Source organism: Phaseolus vulgaris, chromosome 1, assembly GCF_051622355.1.
Source record: "Phaseolus vulgaris cultivar YP4 chromosome 1, ASM5162235v1, whole genome shotgun sequence".
NCBI classification, from domain to species: domain Eukaryota; kingdom Viridiplantae; phylum Streptophyta; class Magnoliopsida; order Fabales; family Fabaceae; genus Phaseolus; species Phaseolus vulgaris.
The window spans coordinates 11,343,553-11,371,219 of NC_143498.1; the positions used below are offsets into that span (position 1 = coordinate 11,343,553).

The 27,667-nt window shown below is 35.3% G+C and overlaps 2 protein-coding genes across 3 annotated transcripts; one reads left to right on the forward strand and one right to left on the reverse strand.

The window, feature by feature from the left end:
* Positions 1-27,578, reverse strand: LOC137813538 (nuclear pore complex Nup85-like protein). Of its 2 annotated transcripts, none has more exons than XM_068615862.2 (18): positions 27,161-27,578; positions 26,223-26,325; positions 26,004-26,114; positions 25,809-25,892; positions 13,241-13,312; positions 13,097-13,153; positions 8,499-8,615; positions 8,210-8,410; positions 7,943-8,053; positions 7,749-7,786; positions 7,407-7,563; positions 6,984-7,085; positions 6,810-6,866; positions 6,369-6,515; positions 6,172-6,242; positions 5,999-6,086; positions 1,504-1,560; positions 1-456 (listed from the first exon to the last, which is right to left on the reverse strand). In XM_068615862.2, the coding sequence occupies exons 1-18, from the start codon at positions 27,484-27,486 to the stop codon at positions 262-264; spliced, it is 2,094 nt and encodes a 697-aa protein (XP_068471963.1). In that variant the 5' UTR covers positions 27,487-27,578; the 3' UTR covers positions 1-261. The 2 variants fall into 2 exon arrangements, with proteins under 2 accessions (XP_068471963.1, XP_090156348.1); XM_090300222.1 differs by having other exon boundaries at positions 1-419; positions 27,161-27,566.
* On the forward strand, positions 15,827-16,723 carry LOC150029517 (uncharacterized). The gene has a single exon (XM_090300217.1). The coding sequence runs from the start codon at positions 15,827-15,829 to the stop codon at positions 16,721-16,723; it is 897 nt and encodes a 298-aa protein (XP_090156343.1).
* Positions 27,579-27,667: the final 89 nt, after the last annotated feature.

A 27,667-nucleotide genomic window follows, 5' to 3' on the forward strand; every position in this document is an offset into this window, starting at 1 on the left:
TTGATCAACTCTCCCTGATCATCTAACATTTTAATCCTTGAAAATATAGACAAAATGGGTTAAAATTCCCGCTGAAATAGTCGCTGTAATTCTTCAAATGAAAAATAAGTATACAACCAAAGCCCGAACTGTCCTATTTCCATACAAATTTACAAGTGACAACCATTGATAAATAGCAATTTACAACCTCTTCTTCCACTTGCCTTGTGTGGTTTGAATGATGTCGTTAGCCTTCACTCACCAACATATATAATGGTGAGATTATTCATCAAGTATGGCTCGACCAAGATTTGTAGCAAGAGCCAGCCTAATAGAGCTTAGCGCATCAGGGGGTAAGCTAGGCTCAGTATAGTTGGGGCGCAGCTTCGCCAGAGATAAATCTTGAAGTTTGTTCAACAGAAGATTGGTCTCGGAGACACCTAAAAGAGGGCAATCCTTCCAATTAATCAGCTTCAACTGCTCCCAAACAAAAACAATACAATCATACAGGCATGAGTAAAATATACAGCTGGAACATATAGGGCATTTAAATATGCACGGAATACAAATATATCATGCAAAAATCAAAGATAGAGAGAATCAACCATAATACACAGGCAAAGGCGACGAAAAAAATTAATTAATAAAATATATGATTGCAAATTAGTAATAAATTTCTAATTGCTAAGTGCCAAAAACTTAGTAGAAATATAAAATAATAAGCATACAATATGAGAAGAGACCACGGAAGAATTAAAAAAACTTGCAGTTAAAGCATGTGCCAAATGGCATTTCTAAAAGGAAATATTAATAAGATTAGTGGAAACTGGGTTTGAGGACGAGCACTGGTTCAACTGAAACAGTGGTTCAAATTAGGAAATAGTATCTTTGGATATGCTGCATAAAATGACCTTTCCCCACAACTTCGCATAGCAAGGAGCCTTCTGACACTGAAGTACATTACTTTTTTTCTACAGTTCAAAACTTGGTGAGCTACACATATTTTAGAATATCAATTTTATTATTGTTGCAATCTCTCAGCACAATGATTTTCATTGGGCCTACTTGATGCATAACAACAAAAGGGTTAAATAAGTTTTTTATACCTCCAAAATTGACTCATTAAAATCGGTACCGGTATAAAATTCAGAATGTTTTATACAAACAATTAATAAACATGCAAATTCGCTAATCCTCGGTTATTTCGTTAATTTTGAATGAACAGTGTTGCCATACTAATTTTGATAGTGATATATATCAACATATCTATAAATATCTGACTAGGATGGTTACATGTCAACACTGTGAATTCAATAAAATTACCGCTAGAACCAAATTTATATATTCACGAAATGTTTGTTATCTAAAACATCAAAAAAAAATTAGAGGTACCAATTTCATTACGAACTCATTTTGGAGGTACAAAAGACTTACTTAACCTTCAATAAAACTATGAAAGGTATCTTAAAAGAGGTTACAATTTACATATTAACGCAATATAATGAACAATCTAAAATAACTAACCGAGTCATACAGAAGAGGCAGCCAAAAGCGTTGAGGAGTGGATGGATTTTTCATAAGCTGCAGAATGAGAAGAATCGTATCATATTTTGTAGTAAGCTAGCTGACTGATAGAACTTGATCAGAATTTAGTAAATGAATAGAATAGTTATTGACAAAGTTCCCTACAAATGAATCTTCGATAAGATATCAAGATGAAAATACAACGATCAATGTTTGAACAACTGAAAGTAAAAAGCTGCACAGTGTACAGCTCTCATTCTGGGCTCTTTTCCTTTCATCCTTCTAAAAAATCCAACTCCTGACTTAATGCTTTTTTATATTCCAAATAATAGGAATCAAAGAGGTGGCATAGTACAAAGGAGTATCAAACACCAGAGAGAAATTTAACCAATATACTTCCTGAGGTTAATTTTAAGTTTAAACCATGTTCTTTAGCTAGCCAATCTGATCTATATCCTATGTTGTCATGCCTTGGGACATACACGATTTATTTGGCAATAAACTGGTCAGTTACATCCCGCGATACACTTTTGTTTGGGTGTAATTAGGGGGAAAAGGAAATTCATAGGACAAACCTGCATAGTAATACCAAATTCTAATATATTTTGTTTCTATCCATCCAAACAATAATACCCTATTACTTTTTTATTTTTACCTCCTATTTCTTTCTTTTTATTCCCATTTCTAATTCAAATAGAGCATAAAAGTCCAAAAGAGAGTTATTAACAGAATTTAGCCAATCCCCCAGTCAACTTTATTACCACTTGCATTGAAGTACAGCTAACAAGAGAAAACTAAAAAAATTAGGGTATTCAATGAGTATGTGATAGCAATTTAGGCACTTACTCATTGAAATTAAACATCATTTGATGAGAGACCGTGCTCAAAAGGGAACTGTAGGCCTATAATTTGTACTTACGAAAGACACATAGTCAAACATTGTTCATGCATAATCTATATAGTGTTTAATGACTTATCATCACACCGTTTATCATACAGAAGATAACAATGCAAACAGTTGCACTGAGCTCAAGGGACACGCAGAATAGGCCAAAGCCCAAAGTTCAAATCAAACCCAAATGGCCCCTTTCCTCCAAGTAAAAAAGACGCAACTATATAATAAGGCAGTTATCCTTTTTCTAACACTGTTGCCGTGCATTAAAAGACATATTGTGATAAAGCTTCTCAAGCAAGAAATCATTCACCACTATCATGGCTATCAGCATTGTGATGATAAGCATCCTAAGGAAGATTGAAGATGGATACATTCAACTCAAGGTTGAGCTCTACATCAACATTGACAACCTTGGCACTGAGGGGACTTAATCTACATCGGCTTTTCGAAGTGGTATAAAAGACCTTGGGGACTTGATCTACACTAGCTCTAGCTCAATGTAGCATAAAGGACTTCTTCACATGACACCAGATGGTGTACCTTGAGCTTGTGAAGATGTTATGGCGAAATGTCAGATTAGTAAGGATGAGAGACATTCAGACTCAAGCGTTAGGAAGATAAGTGATCATCAACCAAGTGGCCATTTCTATTGTAAAACACATCAGAAATATTTAGTGAAAACAATGTCATGAACTGTGTTCTTTGAAAGGAAAGACACACAAACCAAGGCAAAGGAACCAAACAACCATTGATCTAGAACTGCCACCACGAGGCGACTCTGGCATTTTGCTACGAACGATGGCAGGAGGTGCCTACATGCGCCGAAAAACAGTGGCACATGAGTTCTGTCTTGGCAACATGACTCTAGCAACTGGCAGAAAGAAGGGTGGCAAACCTCCTAGCCAATGTTGTTAAACTCAAGGATTGGAAGAGGGATAAAATATCGTAACTCGAGATCGTAACTCAAGATCGTAACTCGGAAAGAGTCAATGATATATGAAAATAATATGAATATGAAAAATAATATTCAATATATAAAATAAAATAATTAAACATATATTACAATTTGCAAGAATAATGCATAAAATAATTAATAAATATTTAATATAAATAAACTTTGTCTTTATATTAGTGATGAGTGGTGCCTTGCTTACACATTAGGTCTCTGTAGTAAACAACGGTGCATTTATAAAACAAGGCAAGGAAGTAGAAAAAAGGGAAAATAAAAAACAAACAGAACAGGCCTAAGGCAGTGGAACAGGACTAAGGCAATTGAACAGGCCTAAGGCAATGGAACAGGCCTAAATATAAAAAGGCAGCGGGGAGAATGAGCAGCGCGACAGCGGAGGTGCGTGACAACGGAGGCGCGGCGGAGAGGCACGAGTTTGATATTAGGGGTTTTTAGGTTTCTTTTGGGCCTCATTCTTGGGCCTTGCTTTTAGGGTTTTTTTATTTAATGGACCGAGTCACGGATCGAAGAGACTCCTCGATCCTCTGATCTGACTACCAACTCGCTCGATCACTCTGATCCGTTTAGGTAGTGATCCATTGTGCGATCCATCACAGTTTCTTCTCAAAAAATTGCAAGATCTACGATCTTACAATCTAGATGCGATTTTAACAACATTGCTCCTAGCATTGTTACTGGTCAGAATAGAGTCTTCAATGGCAACGAGGTGGTGGATGTGGTGATAGCAGTGGTGAAGGTTGAACAAAGGTGATAGCTTGGGAGCACTTCACGCAAGCCAAAATAAAGGGGAAGGATGGGTGCACTTCAAGCGGATTTATCCTATTTTCCATGTATGCCTGCTGAAGAAGGCATTGGCAGCAGCTTCTGTGAAATAATACCAATATATATAGGAATGGGAGTTACATTTCAACCCCAAGTAGCATATATTAGTTGTTAGGTATGGGGATTCAGGAGCAAGAGAAGTCCTCGTTTGTTGGGAACATCTTCCTTCTTCTAAGGATTTGTAGGAACAATTTGTAAACATTCCACTCATTTCCCCATGAGATAAGGTCAAAGCTTTTGGGCGATGATAGCAGACCTGTGATTAAGCAAGTGTACTTTAGAAGGAAGTAATTGGGTCACAGCTGGATGCACCCATTTAGGGGTAGCTTACTATTATAAACTGTAAATCAATGGCTCACATAAAAGGGTTTAAGGAGATACACTATTAGGGAATATTTTCAGAATTAGAAAGTTGAGTTGAGGGGTGTATCAGACCTCTAAAAATATCTACAGTGTTGATTCAGATCCTTTTCAAGTTCAAGTGTGTCATTCTCGAAAGAAGATATTCCCTATTAATCAATAAAGATTTACTTTTCATCAATGTAGTCAAACTCGTAACTCGTAAGAAGATCGAAGAGGAAATAAAAGATCGTAACTCGACTCATAAGAATGTGTTATAATATATATTTATCGTGTTACAATATATATTTATAGATAAATTAAATAAAAGATTAGAAATCTTATGTGAATTAAAATTATTGGGAACTTATAATAATTTTAAATGGGTCAAGTAAGGCAAAATAAATTTAAGATTTTCAATTAATAGTGCTACTCACTGTCTCTTCCTACTACAAAATAAATGACTTATTTTGAATTTGGAACTTGAATCAAGCTTGCAATAGACTAGATATTAATATTGGGCATAGACCCAAATGTTTGAATTAGGTTTTAGGGTTTATTTTGGGCAACAACTGTTACACTTCTATGCGACGGCAGTGGCGTTCGCTAGCGGCGGTGATGGCGACCGCGAACAGTGGCAAACGCAAACGGTGAACACGACTGTGAACGTGGGCAGTGGCGGAGAACCTGAGCACGACAACGGCTCCGGTGAATTCTGCATTGCTTGTTTTCTCTCTTTAGGGTTTGTGACTCTTCAGTATCTTTTACTCTTCACTCTACTCTTTCCCGCTTCACTTACTCATAAATATGCTTTTGGGCCACATGGGCCACGTTGGGCCTTAAAATGGTTGCGCTAGGTCAAATAAATTTGGAGCGAAATGTGTCACGCTAGGTTACAAGGCAAATCGAGGACGCTTTCTGGTAAACAATGCATCCAGCTTCGCGGTGTCGTGGTACAATCCGCTCTGACACCATCTGTTGGCCGAGTCACGTTGGTTTGGCTTCAAAACTTGTTGCCTCGTGCGAGTTTGCAATTTTACTCACGATTTTGACTACATTGCTTTTCATGCTATCATAGTCAAGAGTTTTACCAATTGGTATCACTAAGTAGATTATTGGTGTCTCAAAAAGGGCTACCCACAAAGGATTATGACTAGTGGAGTATTCTAACCAATGAGGTAGTTGAGTGAAAAGTCAAAGAGTGAAAGTCGCTTAGATGTCGGTTAGGACAATACTATGACAGGGACTTGGTTATTATGGGTGAGTAACTCCCACATTGAGAAATATGTGTATTTAAGTCTCTAGTCCTCCACCCTTAACAACTAGCTTTTGAGGATAGGTTTCCAAATGCTTGGGTTCTAATCACAATCTGTTGCCAACTAGATCATATAATAACATGTGAAAAAGACTAGATTGTACAATCAGCACACAATTCTACCATAGCAAAAGTAATCCAGGGTGAGCAATACCAGCATAAGGGAGCCTACAGCTTGCCTGGCTATCTCAGTTGATTTTCCACCAGATGCCTTCTGAAGGGATTTCTTGAAATCCCTATACCTGACATTTATATAATATTTAATAAATGCAAGAACTAAGACGAAGACAAGGAAACAAGAAAATGCATTGAACAGCACATTCATACTTGTGCAAAAATTCAAGACCCCCAGCAGGCTTAGATTCAGAACCCAGTAGCTCAATCATGCCTTCCCATTGCTGTAAGAGAAAGGGAAAAATTATAAATCTAAATAATTATGCAGAAAACAAATTCATAAATAGGAATAAACTAATATATATGAAAATCTTTCAGTAAGTTGTTTATTGGAGTATTATGAGAACTACCTTGAAGCTTTCATCAGATATTGACTGTCCAACAGAATCAAATAACTGTTGGGCAATCCTATCAAGACAACTAGAATCTTGGGCTTGTTGAAGCCAGAATACCCCAGCACCCTTATGACCATGCTTCCAGTGGTATACTCCAGCAATCTATATATTTCTTATGCAGGTCAGTTCTTGTTTAAATAGCAGATTATTAGGATAAAAATTATTCTCTATATCTCCAGTGATTAGGAAAAAATATCTTCAAAATCAGCATATTTTTGTTTCCTTTTTTAAGGGTTTTGATTATTACAAATAGAGATTGTAATTGGTGTGATTGTTATTAATAAAATAATTATTTATTTCTTACATAGTTCAAGTGTTCTAGTGCATGTTGTTTAAAGAACCATGGAAGATTTTTTAATGCTCAAGCCAGACACAGAATCAAGAGGTGCAAGTTACCTTCATGATGTTTGAACTAATATGATCAAGCTCATACAAACGGCATATCTCAATGTTCTGCATGAGTAGCAAGTATACGTCTGTCACTCAAGTATATCAACAATATACTAAACCAAAAGGGTAAGTACACTTGTGAACAGATAGTAACAAACAGTACGAAGCTAAAACAGTTACCTTAAGCAACACATTATTGTGTTGAACAGATTGCCTATACAATAAATTCTCTAACAAGCCCATTCCTTGCTTCATGCACGATGTTAAATATATTGGAGCTATCTGCATATATGTGAACATTATACCATAAGAGCACCAAACAGATTACTTGCTCAAACATCATTATCATTTTTATCAAACTCTAATCTCAAACTTTCATTTCGCAAAGGTTGTTCTGGTCTCGTGGTATTGCTAAATCCTGTTTATTTTATGAGACATCAGTATCATCCTTACTTCAATCTATAAACCATATGTCAAAATCCAATACGTCTATCTATGTGCAACAGCAAATTATGATGTTAATTAAGACATTTATGTAATTCATGATTCATCAGTTTGAGGTCAGATTAACAAGATATTTATGCAGAAGTAGCTAGCACTTACTTGCCAGGTCAATGCATGTGATGATAGAATTTGAGCATACACAAGCCGATGTAGTTCCACTATGCTGATTCCCCCCAAGTTATAACGCTCCTCATGCAGAAGAACCTCTGCTTGCTCACTTCCTGCAGTCAACAATTCTATGGCATGTGCCACCAACCTATTTTATTGATACATAGCACATACACGGTTCATTATCATCAAACCATACTAAATGAGAAACCATGCATAATTCGTATAGAGTTTTGATGAAATGGTTATTTTGAAAGCAAAATAAGCTAATCAAAACATGCATTCAATAAATAGAGGTAGAATGAGTTAACAATATCAATGCAAGCATCTCACCAAGGGCCAAATTCTCTGGAACACTCAGCTAAAACAACCTGAGACATAGCAAAATGCTCATTCAAGTTTAAAATGTAAAGAGAATAATTGAATCAAATAACAGAATAATGGGGAAAAATATACAGCAATAGCAGGCCCAAATTTTTGAAAAAGATGAAGGGGAGGGGAATGGATAGTAAAAGTCAAATAATCACCTCAGTATTTTCCTCAAGAATTCCAACCATAAGCCCTGTCAACCTATGGGTATTAGATTGTGGCTTCAACTGGATGCATTTCTGGGCCAAATTATACATGCTTTCTATTCCCTGTTAGCAAAAGGACAAGAGAGGGGGATATAGAATATCATGTTAAGGTCCACTTAATTATCAGGTAATAGAAGAAAGGAATCATTTAAGCCAAAAGTTTAAGGAAAAATCAATTTTAAAATTAACAGTTGCATTGCATATGTAGATTGAACATACCATTGTAAATGGCCTGATGTATAGAAAATGAGAAATATATAATTCAATCCAATAACATGTAGCCATGCAGAGACTGTCAGTGTTACCCAGCAAAATTTGTAGCAAAATTCTCAGGCCCTCAACAGTTTGCTGATTATCACATTGAATCCAGAATGGACTGCAATCCAGTTTTGTAATTTGTGACCTCCATTTTTCCCAACACTATAAAATAGAAATACGCAACAGCATAAGTGTGGCAAGAAGCAAATTTTAATAGTACATCTTAAAATATGGTGGAATCTGGAAATACCTTGATAAAATCAGGCTTGGATTTATAGCATTCACCTAATTTTCCACCAGATTCAGGGCGCAACCGGGGCATTTTGGAAATAAGAGTAGCAACAGTCTCTACAAGTCCATTTTCTAACTGTACAAGAAAATGACAGAGTGAGAAAAAATAATGAAATATTGGAAAACTGATCCACTGATTTATTATTATGAAAAGGGTAAAAACAAGAGTAAAAGAACAAGATAAATGAGACACTGTTAACAAAAGACTATATACAGAGCTCAGTTACAAGTTAGTTGTAACTGTCTACAAAACAGTTAACCAGTCTACAGAAACCATTGCTGTAAGATAAAACTGTTTAGGCAAAGATGAGTTAAGCTCTCATAGGAGATAGTCTTAAACCTTAAGTCCTGCCATTAGATACTCAGGTTTTGATCATAACAAAGCACTTTTGGTGTGTTTAATATACTTTATCTAGTGTGCAAAAAGCAAAAGGCAAAATAATCATGACCAACGAGCAAGTGGTTGTTAATGGTAAAATCATGGTTAAAGTACAAGAAGCAAAGAGCAAACAAGGCTCATTAGACAAGCTACAAAGATTACGTTATTAGTAGACGTATGATACACTCAAAACACGAAGCACGTGTTATCAGTAAATGATGCTCTCTGATATACATCTCATCTGCAGACGACTATATCTTGCAAGACTTCAAGAAGTCAAGATATATGGCATGGAAATTAATCTAACACGATGAAAAGAATATAAGTTGCAAAAAGATATCAATAAAGCAATCTTCTATCAAGAAACATCAGGAGAAAATAAGACAAAAATACAAGTCGAAGTTAAAGAGAAGACACTACAGTTTCAAATATTTGTTTTACTATTAATGCTTATACTTGGCATCTTAGATTAGAACATCCCAATATTAATGTTACACTTGTAGGTCTTTAAAATTGTAATATACCCTTTTCTAATAAAAGTTATATGCCTTTTTGTTCTTATTGTTGCATGGGCAATCTCAAATATTAGGGTAGAATAGAATTACTTTATTGTAAAGAGTACATCAGATATATATACAAGATTAGAAAACTAATGTAATCATATCCCTATTATTCAAGGATATAATTAGATCCCTATTATTCAAGGATATAATTAGATCCCTATTATTTAGGAATATAATTAGATCCGTATTATTCAGGGATATAATTAGTTCCCTATTACTCAGGGATATAATTAGATCCCTATAATTCAGGGATCTATACGTTATAGACTTTAATTATAATTTGCAAAATATTGAGTAATAAAATATGATTGTTGACACTCCCCCTCAAGCTGGTGAACATGCATTTTCCATTCCATGATTAGAAACAACCTTTTCAAAGTTATTGCAATTCAGCCACTTTGGTAGAAGGTTTGCAAGGTTGTTTTGAGAGGAGACACATGGAATGCAGATTTGACCACTATTCTAATTTTTCTTTGATAAAATGCCAATTAATTTCAATATGTTTGGTTCTATAATGTTGCACTAGATTATAATAGTAGATTTATCATCATAGTAAAGTCTCATTGGTTCATCCCACTTTATTCTCAAGTCTTCCAAGATGAATTTCAGCTGCAATAGTTCACACCATTACCCTAAACACTACTTCAACGCTGGGTCTTGCTACCACATTTTGTGTTTTACTCTTCCAAGTTACTAGATTCCCACCAAGGAAAGTACAAATATCCAACAGTTGATCTCCCATCCATAATTGACCCAGCATAGTCAACATCTATGTATACTTTGAGACTTACATTCCCATTTTATTTTAACAGAATTCCCTTGCTTGGAGTCCCTTTCAGATATTGCACAATTCTTAGTGTAGCCCGCAAGTGAATCTCCTTTGGTTGGTGCATGAACTGGCTAACTAGGCTCACTACAAATGCAACATCAGGTCTAGTGCAAGACAAATATGAGTTTGCCAACTAATCTCTGGTACACTTCCTTGTCAGCAACGAAAATCTTCTTCAGCATTTTCCAACATCAGATTAATTGGTGTACTTGCAAGCTTACATGCTAACAAATCAATAATGTATTTCTGTTGGGATATGAAAATACCCTTTTTAGAATGGGCTACTTCAATTCCCAAAAAATACTTCAATTTTCCCAAGGTCTTGATTTCAAACTCCTTAGCTAGATGTTGGCTTACTGGTTGTTGCACCTTTTCATCATCACCTGTCACTATAATATCATCCACATGCACCTGCAACATTGTTACTTCCCCTAACTCGGTGTGTTTAACAAACAGTGTGTTGTCTCTTCAACTTTGTTTGAAGCCCAAACCTATCATAACTTTAGTAAAGCTTCCAAAGCATGCTCGTGGCGATTGTTTTAGTCCATATAATGCCTTTTTCAGTTTGCAAACAGTATTGGCAACAATTTCCAACCATATCCAGGGGTCAATTCTATGTAAATATCCTCTTCAAGCTCCCCACGAAGGAAGACATTTTTTACATCAAATTGTTGTAAGTTCCATTTTTTTAAGAATATGAGCATCTCTAAAACATCAGGCTCAACTGACTGCCATAAAACAGCACATAGTTGGGAATCAATCTTTGCCACTAGGATCTATTTGCCTCAGGAATAGACTTGAGTTATGTTTCTAAGTAGTCATGGAATCCTTGACCAAGAAACCCTAATTCTAAGCAGGCAGACCAAGACAAATAACTCTTCCAATTAAGCCTTGCACTTGTAATGGTCAGAGTAACTGAGAAGAAAGGACCAGAACCAATTGAAGTCATTTCAAAGAGAAAGAACAATGACCAACCTCGAAAAAGAGAAGAGAAACCCTAAAAAAATGCGAAAGAGCATGTGTCCTAAAACAAAGCCACATCAAAACACTAAAAAAAGTCAAAACAAAGACGGTAGAGTCCAGTGAGTCAAATGGAGATGTTGCACAGAGATTCCAATGTCTGGAAGACATCACGTACAACACACACACCACAAACAAGACGTGCATGGATTGACAAGTGTTGACACGTGGATGATTGATTAGTCAAGCAACCACCAGGGTTTGTTGATGCACCACTACGGTGATGGCAACGAACTAAGGCAGTGACGGCAACAGACGAAGGCAATGACGACGGCAAACGATAATGAAGAAGATAAGACAAGATCGTACCTACTATGATACCAATTTGAATAGATGAGAGGACTGCAAAAAAAAAAACAATGTATTCAACCTACATTGTTGGACTTTTATGGATGTATATATAGGACACATAAGAGGCAAGGCACTTGCCTAAAAGCCTAACACCAGATATACACACAAGAGAAAAAATAAAAAAAATAACATTACATTCTAACATAGATGAACAATGTTGTCATCTAGGATTGTGGATTTTACTAATAGCAATGAAGGATGTCATCTAGGATGTTTGGATGCACAGTTAGAGGCGACTCTCAAGATTTACCATCTCTTTTATTAGGGTATACTAGAATTATTTTATTGCTAAGAGTACATCATATATATATACAAGATTGGAAAAGTAATTTTGGAAATATAATAACAACACTTATTGAAAACAGATCCTTATTATTCAGGGATATAATCAAATCCCCTATTATTCAAGAATATAATGAGATCCCTATGATTCAGGAATGTTATTATACCAAGGTTGTCAAACTCGCGAACCTACGTAGACTCGTGGGAGCCCAGTAAACTCGACTCATAAACTCGTAAGAGTTTACTTTAATATTAAAAAAATAGTAAATAACTACATTTAAAAGTTAAAAAAAATATCTAGGAGCCAAAGCTTTAGTTATTTCTTGCCAAATAGGCTTGGTTAAAGTAGATAAAAATAAGCTATGGGCCCCTTATAGACCACTTGACCTATTTCAAACCCTACACGCAATTTAAGATTAAAATTATTAAAAGAATATTATTCAAGGAGATAATCTCTGCATGAAAACAGGAACATTTTACAAAAAAAGTAAAATCTATGAACAGACTCTTTACTATTATCTCTAAGACTATGGAGGTTATCAAAACATCATCCAAGTTCATTCAATCATGAACACCCAGAAGTAAAGACCCAAAACAGTGGCACTTTCAATTTGCATACAAATTCTCCAGCTAAAATGAGGCATGCTTGGAGGTACACACCTCAACTAAATAAAAATGAGATAAATTTAGATCAGAGCTATGGGTTCTAGAACCTTTTGTTGTGATAAAAAAAATACATACAGGGATTATCAAGGGCCAGCTAGTACAAATGAAGCATCTAGGATATCAATCTTTTAACAAGCATATTCAGTTTAGGTGTATTATAATCAGATAACAAAATCCCTTTAATGCTCGCATATACAAGGCCCACAATACTACAGATTGAGGTAATAGTCATCTGTTATTTATGAAGATAAGGGAATTATTTAGTGGTTAAGAAAATCTTTAATAACAAAAACCAATACAAGCACTAAAGGATCAAACTATTAAAGAGATTTGAATCTAGTTGAATATTCTTCGCACTAGGCCAACAATATAAAAACAGACTTTTACCAGGAAAGTAGCATACAAAATAAAAAACTACCGAATTCATCTTGTTCATATAATAACATTTTCATAATTGTCATGCCAACCTCTCGATTACTGAGCTGATCTAATTGGTAAGATCCATGCAACCGCAGCATTTTCACCTGCATGTAAAACCAGCTCAATATAAAAGTCATTATTTAAAAGGAAATATATGCTGCAAAAAAATGTCAGAGATACAGTAACCTTACCACAATATCAAGCCAACCAACTGACAGTGCAGATGATAATAAGTCCCAATATCTGGGATCATCCTCAATCACCTGCACAGACAGATTAAGTAATTTTATTTTCTCATTGTTGAAGAAATTGATCAAACACGATGATTATAGACATTAGCTAAACAAAAACACGTTATATAAAAAGTAATACACAATATTCTATATTTGTTGACATAAATTCTTTTGGAATACAAAGAATAGAGAAATAGCTCAATATCAGTTAAGAGCAAACATTAAAATTGCAATTATGTCTAAGGTACTGTGACAGATTGGTTAAGTTGGAAAATAAATTGATATCTCAACAACAAAAGGAGCTTCATACATTGGTGTTGCATCTGAATCCATAAATTTGCTTGAGAGAAGATGTTTTAGAGGGAACATAGCAATCAAAATTCACATAGCAAAAACCTTTGATAATACTTTAGACAGGAATTTTCGGCTTAAAGTACTAGAAAAATTTAGCTTTCATGCCATGTTTTGTAATTGGATCAAGATGATTTTAAAAACTGCAAATTTGTTGTTTTCTGCGAATGATACAGCAGTTGGTTATATGAGTTGTGCTTGGGGAGTTATGGAAGGGGTCACCTTTCCCCTCTTCTCTTTTTTTCTTAGCTCAAGAAGATCTAAGCAGAAGCCTAATCTATGATGAACGTATACGATGAGTATTGAATACGTATCCAATTTAGTGATTTGCCTCATCGTAAAAATATAGAATATAATATGTTCATATACGTTTAAAGAATATATTATGCATACATATAATTCACAAAATAAAATAAATATAATTGTAATTTTTTTTAAATCATATTCAAATTGAAAATCATAATTAAATATTATCCATATGTATATACAAATAGTTTGTGAGTTGCTTCTATCAACATTTGTTGTCACATCGCTTCTTTTTTAATTAAGTGGTACTCAAATATCAAATCTTGAAAATGATTTCATGGAATAAGTCACAATGTATGTTTAATGTTTAGAATCTTAAGAAGTGAATTTTAAGCCTCACTCAACCTTACAAAACCGACTTGTAAAGTGAAGTTTGCACTCACTTATATACTCTAAATTGGCCTTATCTATAGTCGATGTGGGATCTCCAACACACTCCCCCCATGCCGGGACCAGCCAACCTGTGGAACCCAAAATATTGGATACTCTTAGATCATTCAAGACCTAAATCTCATTCAGAAAAGGACTCAATATTTTTGCAAATGATATTCAACATCTTTATGACTCTACCAATAGATTGGACTCTCTAAAACAAACAATTGATGACATGACATCTTTTATTGTTGAAGCTCAATCTATCATTGAAGAATTGAAGATGTTCTTGGAGGTTGAGTCATTAGATGAGATTAAGAAGTTGGACAAATTGTATACGATTACAATCCTTCATGCCATGAATCCATATTTTAATCATGTTAGAAATCAACTTTTAATAGGTCACAAAGTTCCATTCATGGAAAGCTTGACAACACAACTTCTTCGAGTTCCAACTCTTCAAACTAGGAATGTTCAAGAGACTATTGAATCTTCTATCATGGTATCTACACGTAGAAAAGGAAGCAGCAATACTAGAGGAGGATTTGGTAGTAAGGGATGTCCTTAATGGACGTATTGTAAGAGAACGAGTCATAACCAAGAGAACTACTACTCTCCGCATGGCTTTCCCAACAAGACAATCATTATCTCTAAAGCTAAAGTTGTTGAGCCCAAATTCTCTAAAGAATACCAAGAATATTTTAGGATAAAATCTAAGCAATTTTTTTTTATGTTTGTATCCATTCAAATGCAAAGATAGAAAAGCAATGATTCTTGGGAGAGGAATGAAATCACTCCCCCGTGTCAAGTGAAGAAAAGCTAAGAAAGCTGAAAAAATTTACATATTATTATCAAAAAGTCAATTACAATAAAAAAATGTTATATAGTTATATTATAAATAAAAATAAAATAATTAATTATAAACTTTACAACATAATCAATTACATTGTTTGATATGTAATATGTTATCAATTTTATAAGATAATCGGTTAATGGATTATGAAAATCGATGATGTTATAAAAATTTGTAACATAATATAAATTATCTGTTAGATATTATTAGATATAATTAGATATTATTTGATATTATGAGATATTATAGATATTGTTAGATATCTCATATTTATGTAATGGGCTTAGCCCATATGTTTCTTTTTCCTATATAAACATAACCCTATGTGTTCAATATACACAAGGGATTTACCCTATTCTTTCTTTTCCTTTAATATGGTATCAGAGCATAAGGTTAGAGTTTAGGGTTTAGGGTTCAATTTTTATTGGTGAATCCACTATTCACTGGAATTTTTCCAGCCACCACCCCTACCTTCGCCGGACCTTCGCCGGACCTTCGCCGGACCTTCGCCGGACCTTCGCCGGACCTTCGCCGGACCTTCGCCGGACCTTCACCGGAACTTCGCCGGACCTTCGCCGGAGACACCGCCGGAATCGCTGTCGGAGCCTTCATCTTTGTTGCTCCCACCAATTAACCGGTGACTGGATTTGTCCTTATCTTTTATGGCTTCTTCCGCTTCCGCTGCCACTATGGCTTCTTCTTCCGTCATTATGCCGGATTCATCTATTTATACTAATTACGTCAATGTTCATCTTTCCATTGACAAATTGGATGGAACCAATTATGACACTTGGGCATCAGATATTAAATTATGGCTTAAGAGTCAAGGTTATGTTGATCATCTTACTCATCCTACTCTTGCTGAAAATGAGGTTGTTCGTTGGTCGAAAATTGATGCTCAATTATGCATTGTTATCAAATCGACCATTCACTCATCTTTAAAACAAATTTTTCGTACCTATGAAACATGTTCAGAAGTTTGGGAACAAGCAAAATTATTATACACCAATGATACTCAACGTCTTTATGGTGTGTGTCAAAATCTTCTCACAATTATTGCTCCCAAACGTCTTGATGGTACAATGGCAGAATATCTAGGTAAACTTCATGCTCTTCTTCATGATTTTAATGAGTTATTACCTCCTGCCTCTACTCCTTCTCAAGAACTAGAACAAAGATCCAAGTTCTTCATGTTATTGGGTTTACATGGTCTTCCTGATGATTATTCTCACGTTCGTGATCAAATTTTGGGATCTCCTATTGTGCCCAATTTTACTTCCACTTGTTCTACCCTTTTGCGCGTGCCAGGTAAACACACCGCTGATATAACGTCTCATGTTGATGACTCTTCTGCTTTAGTATCTCAGCATAATGATCGTACTCGCGCTCACAAGCCGGGCAAAGGGCGTCACAAGTGTGACCATTGTGGCAAACTTGGCCACAAAATTGACAGATGTTATGCCTTACATGGTCGTCCTCCTAGATCTGTTGCGGTTGCTCAAATTACCCCTGTGCAACCTTCTACCATGGACCATACTTCAATTGATACCCCAAGCTAGCCTGCTATTTTCAATGAATTTCTTAAATGGTATGAGGATCGTCAGAACCCTAGTTCCACGGCTTCTGTTGCACATTCAGGTACATCTTTTGTTGGCCTCACTCACTCCACTTCCCATGGCCCTTGGGTTCTAGATTCAGGTGCCACTGATCACATTACTGGTAATAAATCTTTTTTCTCTTCCCTATCTACTACGGGTTATTTACCTTCAGTTACCATGGCCAATGGATATAAGGTACCATCACATGGTGTTGGTACTATTAATCTTTTTTCATCTTTATCTATTGATAATGTTCTTTATGTCCCTGGGTCTCCATTTAACTTATTATCCATTAGTCGTCTCACTCGTTCCCTTGACTGTGTTATTTCTTTTACCAAAGATTCTGTTACTTTACAGGACCGGAGTTCGGGACGGATGATTGGCACCGGATGTGAGTCTCATGGACTTTATCAACTACAGATCTCTGCACATGTTGGCGCAATTATGGATTCTCCATCTCTCATTCATGCTCGGTTGGGTCATCCTAGTCTTGCCAAGATGCAACAGCTTGTTCCATGTTTGTCTAATGTGTCTACTTTATCGTGTGAGTCGTGTCAGTTAGGGAAACACATTCGTAGTTCTTTTCCTCGTAGTGTCTCACAACGTGCTTCATCTCCTTTTGCCTTAGTTCACTCTGACATTTGGGGACCAAGTCGTATTAAGTCTAATTTAGGATTTCAGTATTTTGTTACTTTTATTGATGATTATTCAAGATGTACTTGGGTTTTTTTAATGAAAAACCGTTCTGAGTTGTTTTCTATATTTCAAATATTTTACAATGAAATTAAAAATCAATTTGGAATTTCCATCCGAATTTTGCGCAGTGATAATGGACGTGAGTATCTTTCTCATTCTTTTAAAAATTTTATGGCTTCTCATGGTATTCTTCATCAAACTTCATGTGCTTATACACCTCAACAAAATGGGGTAGCTGAGCGCAAGAATAGACATCTTGTTGAAACAACTCGTACTATTTTAATCCATGGTGATGTTCCTCAGCGTTTTTGGGGTGATGCCGTTCTTAGTGCATGTTATCTCATTAATCGCATGCCATCTTCAGTTTTAGATAACAAAATTCCTCATTCTATTTTATTTCCACATGACCCTCTCCACTCTTTACCTCCCAAAGTTTTTGGGTCCACATGTTTTGTTCATAATTTTAGTCCTGGTCTTGATAAATTATCTCCTAAGTCACACAAATGTGTCTTTTTAGGGTTCACTAGATCACAAAAAGGATATAAATGTTTCTCACCGTCTTTAAACCGTTATTTTATTTCAGCAGATGTCACCTTCAGTGAATCTTCCCTTTACTTTAAGTCTTGTCCTTCTCCTTCAATTTCTTCATCTAATCAAGTTAATATTCCTCTTGTTGTGCCTAGTGCACCTAACAATTCACCACCGCCGCCAACTCTTCAGGTGTATAGTCGTCGTCAACCGTCTCATCGTCCATCAGCAGACTCTATTCTGGTGCCAACACCTCATCCCCCTCCGGCTCCTATAGTTGAACCTCCGACTGTTGAACCTGATCTTCCTATTGCTATTCGTAAAGGTATACGTTCTACTCGTAATCCCTCTCCACATTATACTGCTTTGAGTTACCATAGACTATCTCAACCCTTTTATACCTGCCTTTCGTCTATTTCTTCTGTATCCATTCCAAAATCTGTAGGTGATGCCTTAGCCCATCCTGGTTGGCGTCAGGCCATGCTTGATGAAATGAATGCGCTTCAGAATAATGGAACTTGGGAACTTGTTCCTTTACCATCTAGGAAATCTGTTGTTGGTTGCAGGTGGATTTTTGCTATCAAAGTTGGTCCTGATGGTACTATTGATCGTCTCAAAGCTCGTCTTGTGGCTAAGGGTTATACCCAAATTTTTGGTTTAGACTATGGTGATACTTTTTCTCCAGTAGCAAAGATGGCCTCTGTTCGCTTATTCATAGCTATGGCTGCTCTTCAACAATGGCCTCTTTATCAACTGGATGTTAAAAATGCTTTTCTTAATGGGGATTTGCAGGAAGAAATTTATATGGAGCAACCTCCCGGTTTTGTTGCTCAGGGGGAGTCTTCTGGATTGGTATGTCGTCTTCGCAAATCCTTATATGGCCTCAAGCAGTCTCCTAGGGCTTGGTTTGGAAAATTTAGCAATGTTGTTCAACAATTTGGTATGACTCGCAGTGAAGGCGATCATTCAGTTTTTTATCGTCACTCGAGTGCTGGGTGTATCTATCTTGTAGTATATGTTGATGACATTGTTCTTACCGGCAGTGATCACCATGGCATCTCACAAGTAAAACAACACCTTTGTCAACACTTTCAGACCAAAGATCTTGGCAAACTCAGATATTTCTTGGGGATTGAGGTAGCACAATCCAATACTGGTATTGTTATCTCTCAAAGAAAATACGCATTAGATATTTTGGAGGAAATTGGGTTGATGAATTCGAAATCTGTTGATACTCCCATGGATCCCAACGTCAAGCTTCTACCCAATCAGGGGGAGCCTCTTTCAGATCCTGAGAAGTACAGGAGATTAGTTGGAAGATTGAACTATCTCACTGTTACTCGTCCTGATATTTCCTTTGCAGTCAGTGTGGTGAGTCAATTTCTTAATTCTCCATGTGAAGATCATTGGAATGCAGTCATTCGTATAGTGAAGTACATTAAAGGCTCTCCTGGAAAAGGTTTGTTATATGGTCATAATAACCATACCAAAGTCGTTTGTTATTCAGATGCTGATTGGGCAGGATCTCCATCTGATAGAAGGTCAACTTCTGGTTATTGTGTCTCCATTGGTGATAACTTGATCTCTTGGAAGAGCAAGAAACAAAGTGTTGTGGCAAGATCTAGTGCAGAAGCAGAATATAGAGCTATGGCCTCGGCTACTTGTGAGCTTATTTGGCTTAAACAGTTACTTAAAGAATTGCAATTTGGAGAGGTTACTCAAATGACACTGATATGTGATAATCAGGCTGCTCTTCATATTAGCTCAAATCCAGTTTTTCATGAAAGGACAAAACATATTGAGATTGATTGTCATTTCATTCGAGAAAAGATTATATCAGGAGATATCAAGACTGAGTTTGTTAATTCAAATAATCAATTAGCAGATATTTTTACTAAACCCTTACGAGGACCTAGGATTGATTACATTTGTAACAAGCTGGGTACATATGATCTATATGCACCAGCTTGAGGGGGAGTGTTAGATATTATTAGATATAATTAGATATTATTTGATATTATGAGATATTATAGATATTGTTAGATATCTCATATTTATGTAATGGGCTTAGCCCATATGTTTCTTTTTCCTATATAAACATAACCCTATGTGTTCAATATACACAAGGGATTTACCCTATTCTTTCTTTTCCTTTAATATTATCTATTAAACTTAATTGACTATTGATACAATCCAACTAAGTGTTATCACTTTTCCGTTATGGCAACCCCATGGCAGAAAGCGGTGGCGAAATGGCGGCCCATGGCGACCGCTTTTGGCATCTCGAGATGCTAACGGAAAACGGAAATATCGAAAAAGGCAAAGAAAAAAACAATGGAAGCAGCGCAAGGTGAGCTAATTTTGTGGCCCAGGCGGTGCACACTGTGACAGCGCCGAAAAATGAAGGGATTGTGCGCGCATGAAGAATATGAAGACCATAAACCTAATTTTGAACAAACCCTAATAAGTTTGGGCCTTTGGCCCATTCCAACTTTTAACTACTAAAACCCTAATTATTCAAATAAAATTTGAATGTATTGCAACTGCATGAGTGGTTAAAACTAATTAAGAGGTCAAAAACCTACTTAAAATTAGGTTTTGTTGGGCCTATTTTTGGCCTATTTAAAACATTATATTTATTGCAATCCACTGCACATTTTTTTTTTATCTTTGCCAAAACACCTTCCCCCATAACCCGTTATATATTCTGTTATAACTTTATGGAGGATTTATAGGGTCTCTGATATGATTCGTTATCCGATATTAATAACACTGATCCATCTCGACAAGGAGATAACTAAGGACACCACAGACACTCCACAGCTAGGGCAATCATCTCAACATACAAGACCAAGCCCCACCTAACCTCAAAAGAGCCTGAGCAGAAGAAGAACCAGACATGGATCGGAATATCAGTTGTTCTACCTTCTGATCTTTTTACAAAACAAGTTTAAGTAAATAAATTAAGCTCACTTTGGGGTGCAATTAGAATAATAAGCTAGAATAGGGTATACTTAGTATAATATTGGGCTTGTGCCAAACCCACTAAAAACCTAGCTTCTAGAAACCCTTTCCAAAATTGCCCCTTAACCTAGTTTCTAGAAGATGTAGGCTAGCTTGGGAGGCACTCCACTTTGACATACATTCTAGAAGGTTTCTCACAAATGACGCCCCTACCCCTCTCACTCTTGCTCCCAAGTCACTCTCTCATATATAAAAGGCATCTTGCCGATGTGTTGGACACATTGAAATTGAATAGAAAAGAAACTCTGTCAGAGTGTTTAGTGAGTTGAGTCTCCTAGTATTTTGGGTCTTACTTGAGAGTAGTGCACATCAAGTGGCGGCTCCTCACCACTCATCTTGGAATTCCCTCACCTTCCAAGCAGTGCTATCGATATCGGATAACAGATCATATCGGAGACCCCATAAATCCTTTATAAAGTAATAATGGAAACCATAACGAGTTATGGCGGAAGGTGTTGTGGCAGAGATAAAAAAAATGTATTATAGATTGCAATAAGTATAATGATTTAAATGGCCAAAAATAGGGCAAAATAACCTAATTTTAAGTAGGTTTTGAACTCTTAATTAGGATTAACAGCTCATTTATCCTAATTATTCAAATTTTATTTGAATAATTAGGATTTTAGGGTTTTATTAGTTAAAAGTTGGAATGGGCCAAAGGCCCAAACTTAATTTAAGTAGGTTTTGAACTCATAATTAGGTTTAATAGTAGATGCACCTGCAGCACATTCAAATTTTATTTGAATAATTAGGGTTTTAGGGTTTAGGGTGGCATAGATAAAATAATGTGTTGTTGAGAATAATTATATGTTTTACATGGCCCAAAATAAGCCCAATAAGCCTAATGTTAATTAAGTTGTCATGTTTAAATTAGGGTTTCCCAGCTGCACACTACCTACACACCACACTCAGTATTTAAATTTTAGGGTTTTTATTATGTTAAAGTTGAAATGGGCCATTAGCCCAAATTTCTGTTTCCTAAAACTAGGTTTAGGTCTTCCGCGAACCTTCTTCAGCAGTCGCAACCCTTCTCCGTGTTGTCACAGCGTGCGGCGCTGCCGCTGCCACCATTTTTTTCTGATATTTTGGATATTTCCTATATTCGTTAGCACTCCGACATGGCCATAGCGGACGCCATACAAAATCCGTTTCGCCATCGCCTTGTTGTGGCGGTGGTCAGGAAAACCGCCACCGAAATCCGCCATGGCGACGCCATGGCCGATAAGTGATAACACTACTTCCAAGGGACGTGATCATCCCTTTCATTTCACTTAAGCTCTCTTATCTTTTCTCTCTTTTCCTTTTCTTCATTTTGCCATCATCCTTCATCTTATGTCTTGTTATCTTCTTTTTTTCATTCGGTCTATATTGTTCTTTATCTTTTGCTTCTTAAATTCCACACCTCATCATCATTATCATCACCATATAATTGTGTTTTTCTCTTTTGCTCTCTAGAAGAGAACTTTCACACTTAACAATTTGGTTAAGTTTGTGTCTAGTGGCAATCTTCTTTGAGCTTATCACCATATCATGCTTATTTCAAAAAAAAACATAAACAAAATGCAATCCATCAGAATGTGCAATCCTAAAATCAACTAACTTCAACTCTGCTATAAATTTTATAATATATAATTATTATAATAATAATATAATATATAATAATTAAAAAAATTATATAATAATAATATAAATGTATTTATATAATAATAGTTAAAGGAAATAAATTAGTAATAAAAATATAAAAACTATAAAAGAATAATAATAATATATTTAAAATTTAAAATAGTAATAATACATAAAAAAAAGTAATAAAATTAAAATAATAATAGTAATTAAAATAAATTTTTAAAATAATCATAATAAAAATATAAATATAAATTACATATTTAATAATAATCAAAATATTTTTTTTAAATAATAATATTAACAATAATAAAAAAAATTGCTTTGATTTTATGAAAATATTTTGTATATGTATTTGTAATAAAAATAAAAATAAAATTATGTTTTTCACATCAAAATTTAGGTGAAGTTGAAATAAAAGTTTTTAAAATTTATTACATTCTTAACTTTATAATTGAAAATTTTATTTTCATGATAATTTTTCATATGTTAAGTAATTTGTAATTTGTTTGAAAATAATTATTTAACGATATTTCGAATAAAATTTATAAAATTTTAATTAACTCAAATTTAGACAAAAATATCTAATTTTATTATTTAAATATTTTTAAAGATAATGGTAAATTTATAAACTTACATTTTACACATTTAAAAAAAAATAAAAATCCCCTTACAACTATCATATCACCCACAAACTTCAATAAACTTTACTCACAAATTCACTCTAACATACCTTAATCCAAACAACCTCATTTTCTGTACACTTTTCTCTCAAATCACTACAAATTCACTCTCTCAAATCTTCTCCCCAATCCATACACAACCGGAATCTCAGCTTGTTCACAGCTTACATCTCATAATTTGAGGAAGGTCAATTTCATAGATAATTGACTCAAGTGCTTATGATCATACTTTTCGTAATATCTCTTTGTTCTTGTCCCTTTCTTTTCCCAAAAATCCTTAGCTCATAGGGGTTGGTCAAGTCCCTCTCTCCTTGCTTAAATTTAAAAAATATGCTCTTCTTGTTCCTAAATGTCCATTCAATCTTATTTCTTTAAGTCAATTAACCAAGTCTTCAAATTGTTCGGTAACCTTTAATGCCAATTCTTTTGCTATACAAAGACGCAGTATGATTTGACAAGCTGGCGAGGGACATGAATCTAAAGGCCTATACTATTTTGGAACTAGTTCATCTACCTCTCGTTTTGCATCCCCATCTCCAAAACTTTTACATGATCACTTATGTCATCCTCACTTGAAAAGTCAAAGAAAATGGTTCCTAAAGTTAGTAGACTTCCACCACTAGAATTCGAGTCATGTCAGCTAGAAAAACATGTTAGATCTTCTTTGCCTAAAAAGTTTGAATCAAGATGTAATTTTGTCTTTTCTATCATCCCCTCAAATATTTTGGGGGCCAAGTCATGTCTTGTCTTGTGATTTTAGATATTTAGTTACTCTTATTGATGAGTATTCAAATGTACTTAGGTTTATCTAACGAAAATTGACTTAAACTTTTGTCTATATTGTTCTTTTTTCCATAAAGAACATGTCTTAAAGGATCAAAGTATTCCTAAGACATCTTGTTCTATTGATTTCCATAAAACAACACATAACTAGAAGTCTAGTTTCTACCATTGAGGTTTTTCTTCATTTGGAACAATATTGACTTCCTTTTATGGTCATGGTATCCTTGACCAATGAGCCATAACTACATAGGCACAAACCAAGATAAGTAGTCTTCTAGTTGAGCTTTGTCATGGTAATAGTGTAGGAGTAGCAAAAAAAGTAGAGGTCATTCCAACGATAAAGCCACAAACAATGATGAGAGGAAAAAAGCCCTAGTTGTGAGCAAAGAAACCCTAGCCATGAGGGGAGCAAGCAAGGTGCAACAAACTAAGGACAGAGGTAGAAACATGACAAAGAGACACCAATAAGACAAAAGGCAGCAGTTAGATGCAATTTTGACAAATAAAAGTATAATGAAATCAAAAGTTATCCATCTATACATATATATATATATATGAATATGTATATATTTAAGTATGTATAAAGATGAGTACAAGTATGTCTCAAAAAGGAAGGTTACACCCCATGTTCCTTAACCTAAAGCTAGGTACATTGAAAAAAAGTTATATATAAGTTGTACACTATTACAAACATTATGTTAACAATGATAACCAAGTAGCTATTCATATTGCTTCAATATGGTATCTCATGAGAGAATACATAAAACGATGGAGTGACATTATGCTCGAGAGAAATTATGGTCCAAAAGGAAATTTGCACTAGATTTGTCAACTCCAATTATTAGCTTGCAAATTTTTTGACTAAGTCCTTGAGGGGACCTGGAATTCAATTTATCTGTTTAAATAGGAATGCCATAAGTGTTTAACTTATTTGAATAGGTTAGCTTGTCGGAATAGGTTAACCTATTGTCACCTATCTATTTTATATTACCTATTTGTCACCTATTTGTAGGTTTCTCATATCTTTTCTAAGTATCTTCGATGTAAGGATACCCATAAATATATGAATCAGCATAGAGATGATTTATCTCTAAAGCATTTTTTCTATTTTCACTCTCAAGTGGTATTTATTTTAACTTCCAAATAGGTTGATCAAATTGGAAATGGAACCCCTGCTTAACATACAGGTTACACAAATAAGACTCACAAAAACTTACCAAGATGATAAAAAGACCAAAACCTTCTATCTAAGATAGAGAACAAACGTGCTAAACCAAGGAGATCCAAGAGAATATCCAATTTAGAGCACAATGACATTCAATCTATCAAAAAAATCAGTAGAGATTCCAAGAAAAAGTAATCTTTAAACACTGTAAATTGTAGTTATGAGAATTGTAACAGAAAGATAGAAGTAGAAGTCTAGAAAACACAAATAATAAGAGGATTCTCCTACCCAATAGACAGATCCACTAAATACCATCAAGTGAAGCAAAGACTAAAAGCAGCATAACCTTGGGTCTCAAGAAAAAAAATCCACACAACATATTTATACCGATTACCTAATGCCATATGGAATGAGGCTCTACAGGAAAATGAGATATCTATTTATCCATTTCAACACTCTTGAGTTGAGACTTAAACATTAATACTTTGAATTCAAAGACAAATAGAAGATATTTATTATTACTCATCGGAGCAGCTGACCAGACCTGTATGTTGACTAGTTCTTTCTGAAAATCCACAAGCTTGCCATGAATTGTTTCATGCGTGCTAGTAAATAGGCTGTCATAATCCTGTCATAAAATGCAGTAGTAAACTAAAATAAGCATAGTGATCAGTGTCAAAATAAAATGCAACCATTTACAAAACCCGTCAAGAAAATAAAAGTAGATTAAGATTATTACAGCTAACCAATCAACCAGCCTTTCAGGTAGCCATGCTTGAGATTGCTTGTCCACATAAAATATTTCAATTAACTCCCATGCAGCTTTCAAAGATGTTGGCTCTTCACCTCTCTACATTAAGTGTTAAAAGGAGGTGATTGACTTCTCAATATTGTAAGTCCCACAAAACAGGTCTCGGCTCAAGTAAACAAAGAAACAATTTAGAACCTAAAACAACACCTTGAAAATTGTTTTTGAGTCCTCAATTATAGGACTTGGGGGCAACTTTGAACCCCCAAGAAGAGAACCTATCTCCTTGCTATACTGAAGGACATTCTCCCACCTGACAGTTAAACATGCATGATAAGCTATTGTCAACAAGCACACTTACACAAAACTCCTAAGCAAAAAACACAATTCAAAACAACATGTAAAATTAACTGAGAAACTTCCAATGAAACCAGATTTGATAACCCTAGAAAGGAGGTGAAGTGTGTTTGGTTTCTCCAAAATCACGTTGAAATCCCCCTTAACATGGTTTTAAGTTACATTTCCATGTGTTTGGTATCACGTTGAAAAATTGACTGTGTCCAGAATTGATTCAAAGCTAAAGTAATTTAAGATAACTTTAGTTGGATAAATTTATGCTGAGTTTTACTGTTAACCTGCTTTTATAATAATAAAATCATCCAAAAAATAAATCACGTCACTTCAAATCAGTTTTACAAAATAAATTTCATTCATAATCAATTTTGCCAACGCACAGATAAAGCCAATGTAGAAAATAAAAAATTAGGATTGAAGACCATCATTGACATTTGATACAGCACATACTTACTTGGAAACACTGGAAGACTCCAATTAAAAGTAAAATATAAGGTTACAAAGAGAAATAACTTGGGCCTTCAATTTCTCAATCTTATTAAGAACCAAGACAAATAAACCGCTGAGATGAACGAATCTAACAACACTACTTTAATAGCATTGGTCCGTATAATAAATGAAGACATCTTCCAAAGGTCTTCAGAAAACAAAATTTGCCTGAGTCCAGCTTATGAAAGAAAAATTAACACTTTTATTTTACCTCACATGAAAAATTTAATTAAAAAATAACAAAAATAAGTGTTTCTCCGAAATTGAATTTAAACAAGCGAGCACTCAAAGTTGTGGTGAATTACCAATCCGAATGATACGGAGAAGGAGTCTTCATGAGAGTGGAAAGAGAGCTCCTCCGACTCTGAAGCAGCGCGAAGGGCGCAACAGAGCCGTAGGCAATTCGGCGCCAGTGAGCATCTGGAATCTCTGGATCTTCACTGGTAAGCTTAACTTCGACGACCTTGGCGGCAGCGGCGGAGAAAAGGGAGAGGCGGAGGGAGTTACCGCGGGACCAGGAGATGGAGAGGCGACAAATCGGAGGGGCAAGGCCATGGTGGAGAGGGTATAGCGCCGGCGGGTCACCGGAGAGGGGGACCAGAGCCCCGTTGCCGACGGTGTCCGACGGCATTTTCAAAAGGGGGAGTGTTTTAGGGTTTGGAGGGTTTAGGGGAAAAGCAAATGGACTACGCTCGGTTCGCCGATAAAAAATAGTTTAGGCGGGAAATATTTACAAGAGGGCAATTAGAGAATTTTATATTTTATTTAATCTTTATAATTTTAAAACTTGATAATTTAAACACCTAATACTT

Excerpts from the sequence above, each read along its gene's own strand:
- LOC137813538 (XM_068615862.2), bottom strand. The coding sequence starts at position 27,486 with ATGCCGTCGGACACCGTCGGCAACGGGGCTCTGGTCCCCCTCTCCGGT. Across the intron at positions 8,054-8,209 it reads ACATCAGGCCATTTACAATG|GGAATAGAAAGCATGTATAA; the intron begins GTATGTTCAATC and ends TTTTGCTAACAG. Across the intron at positions 457-1,503 it reads TGCCTCTTCTGTATGACTCG|TTGAAGCTGATTAATTGGAA; the intron begins GTTAGTTATTTT and ends GTTTGGGAGCAG.
- LOC150029517 (XM_090300217.1), top strand. The coding sequence starts at position 15,827 with ATGGCTTCTTCCGCTTCCGCTGCCACTATGGCTTCTTCTTCCGTCATT.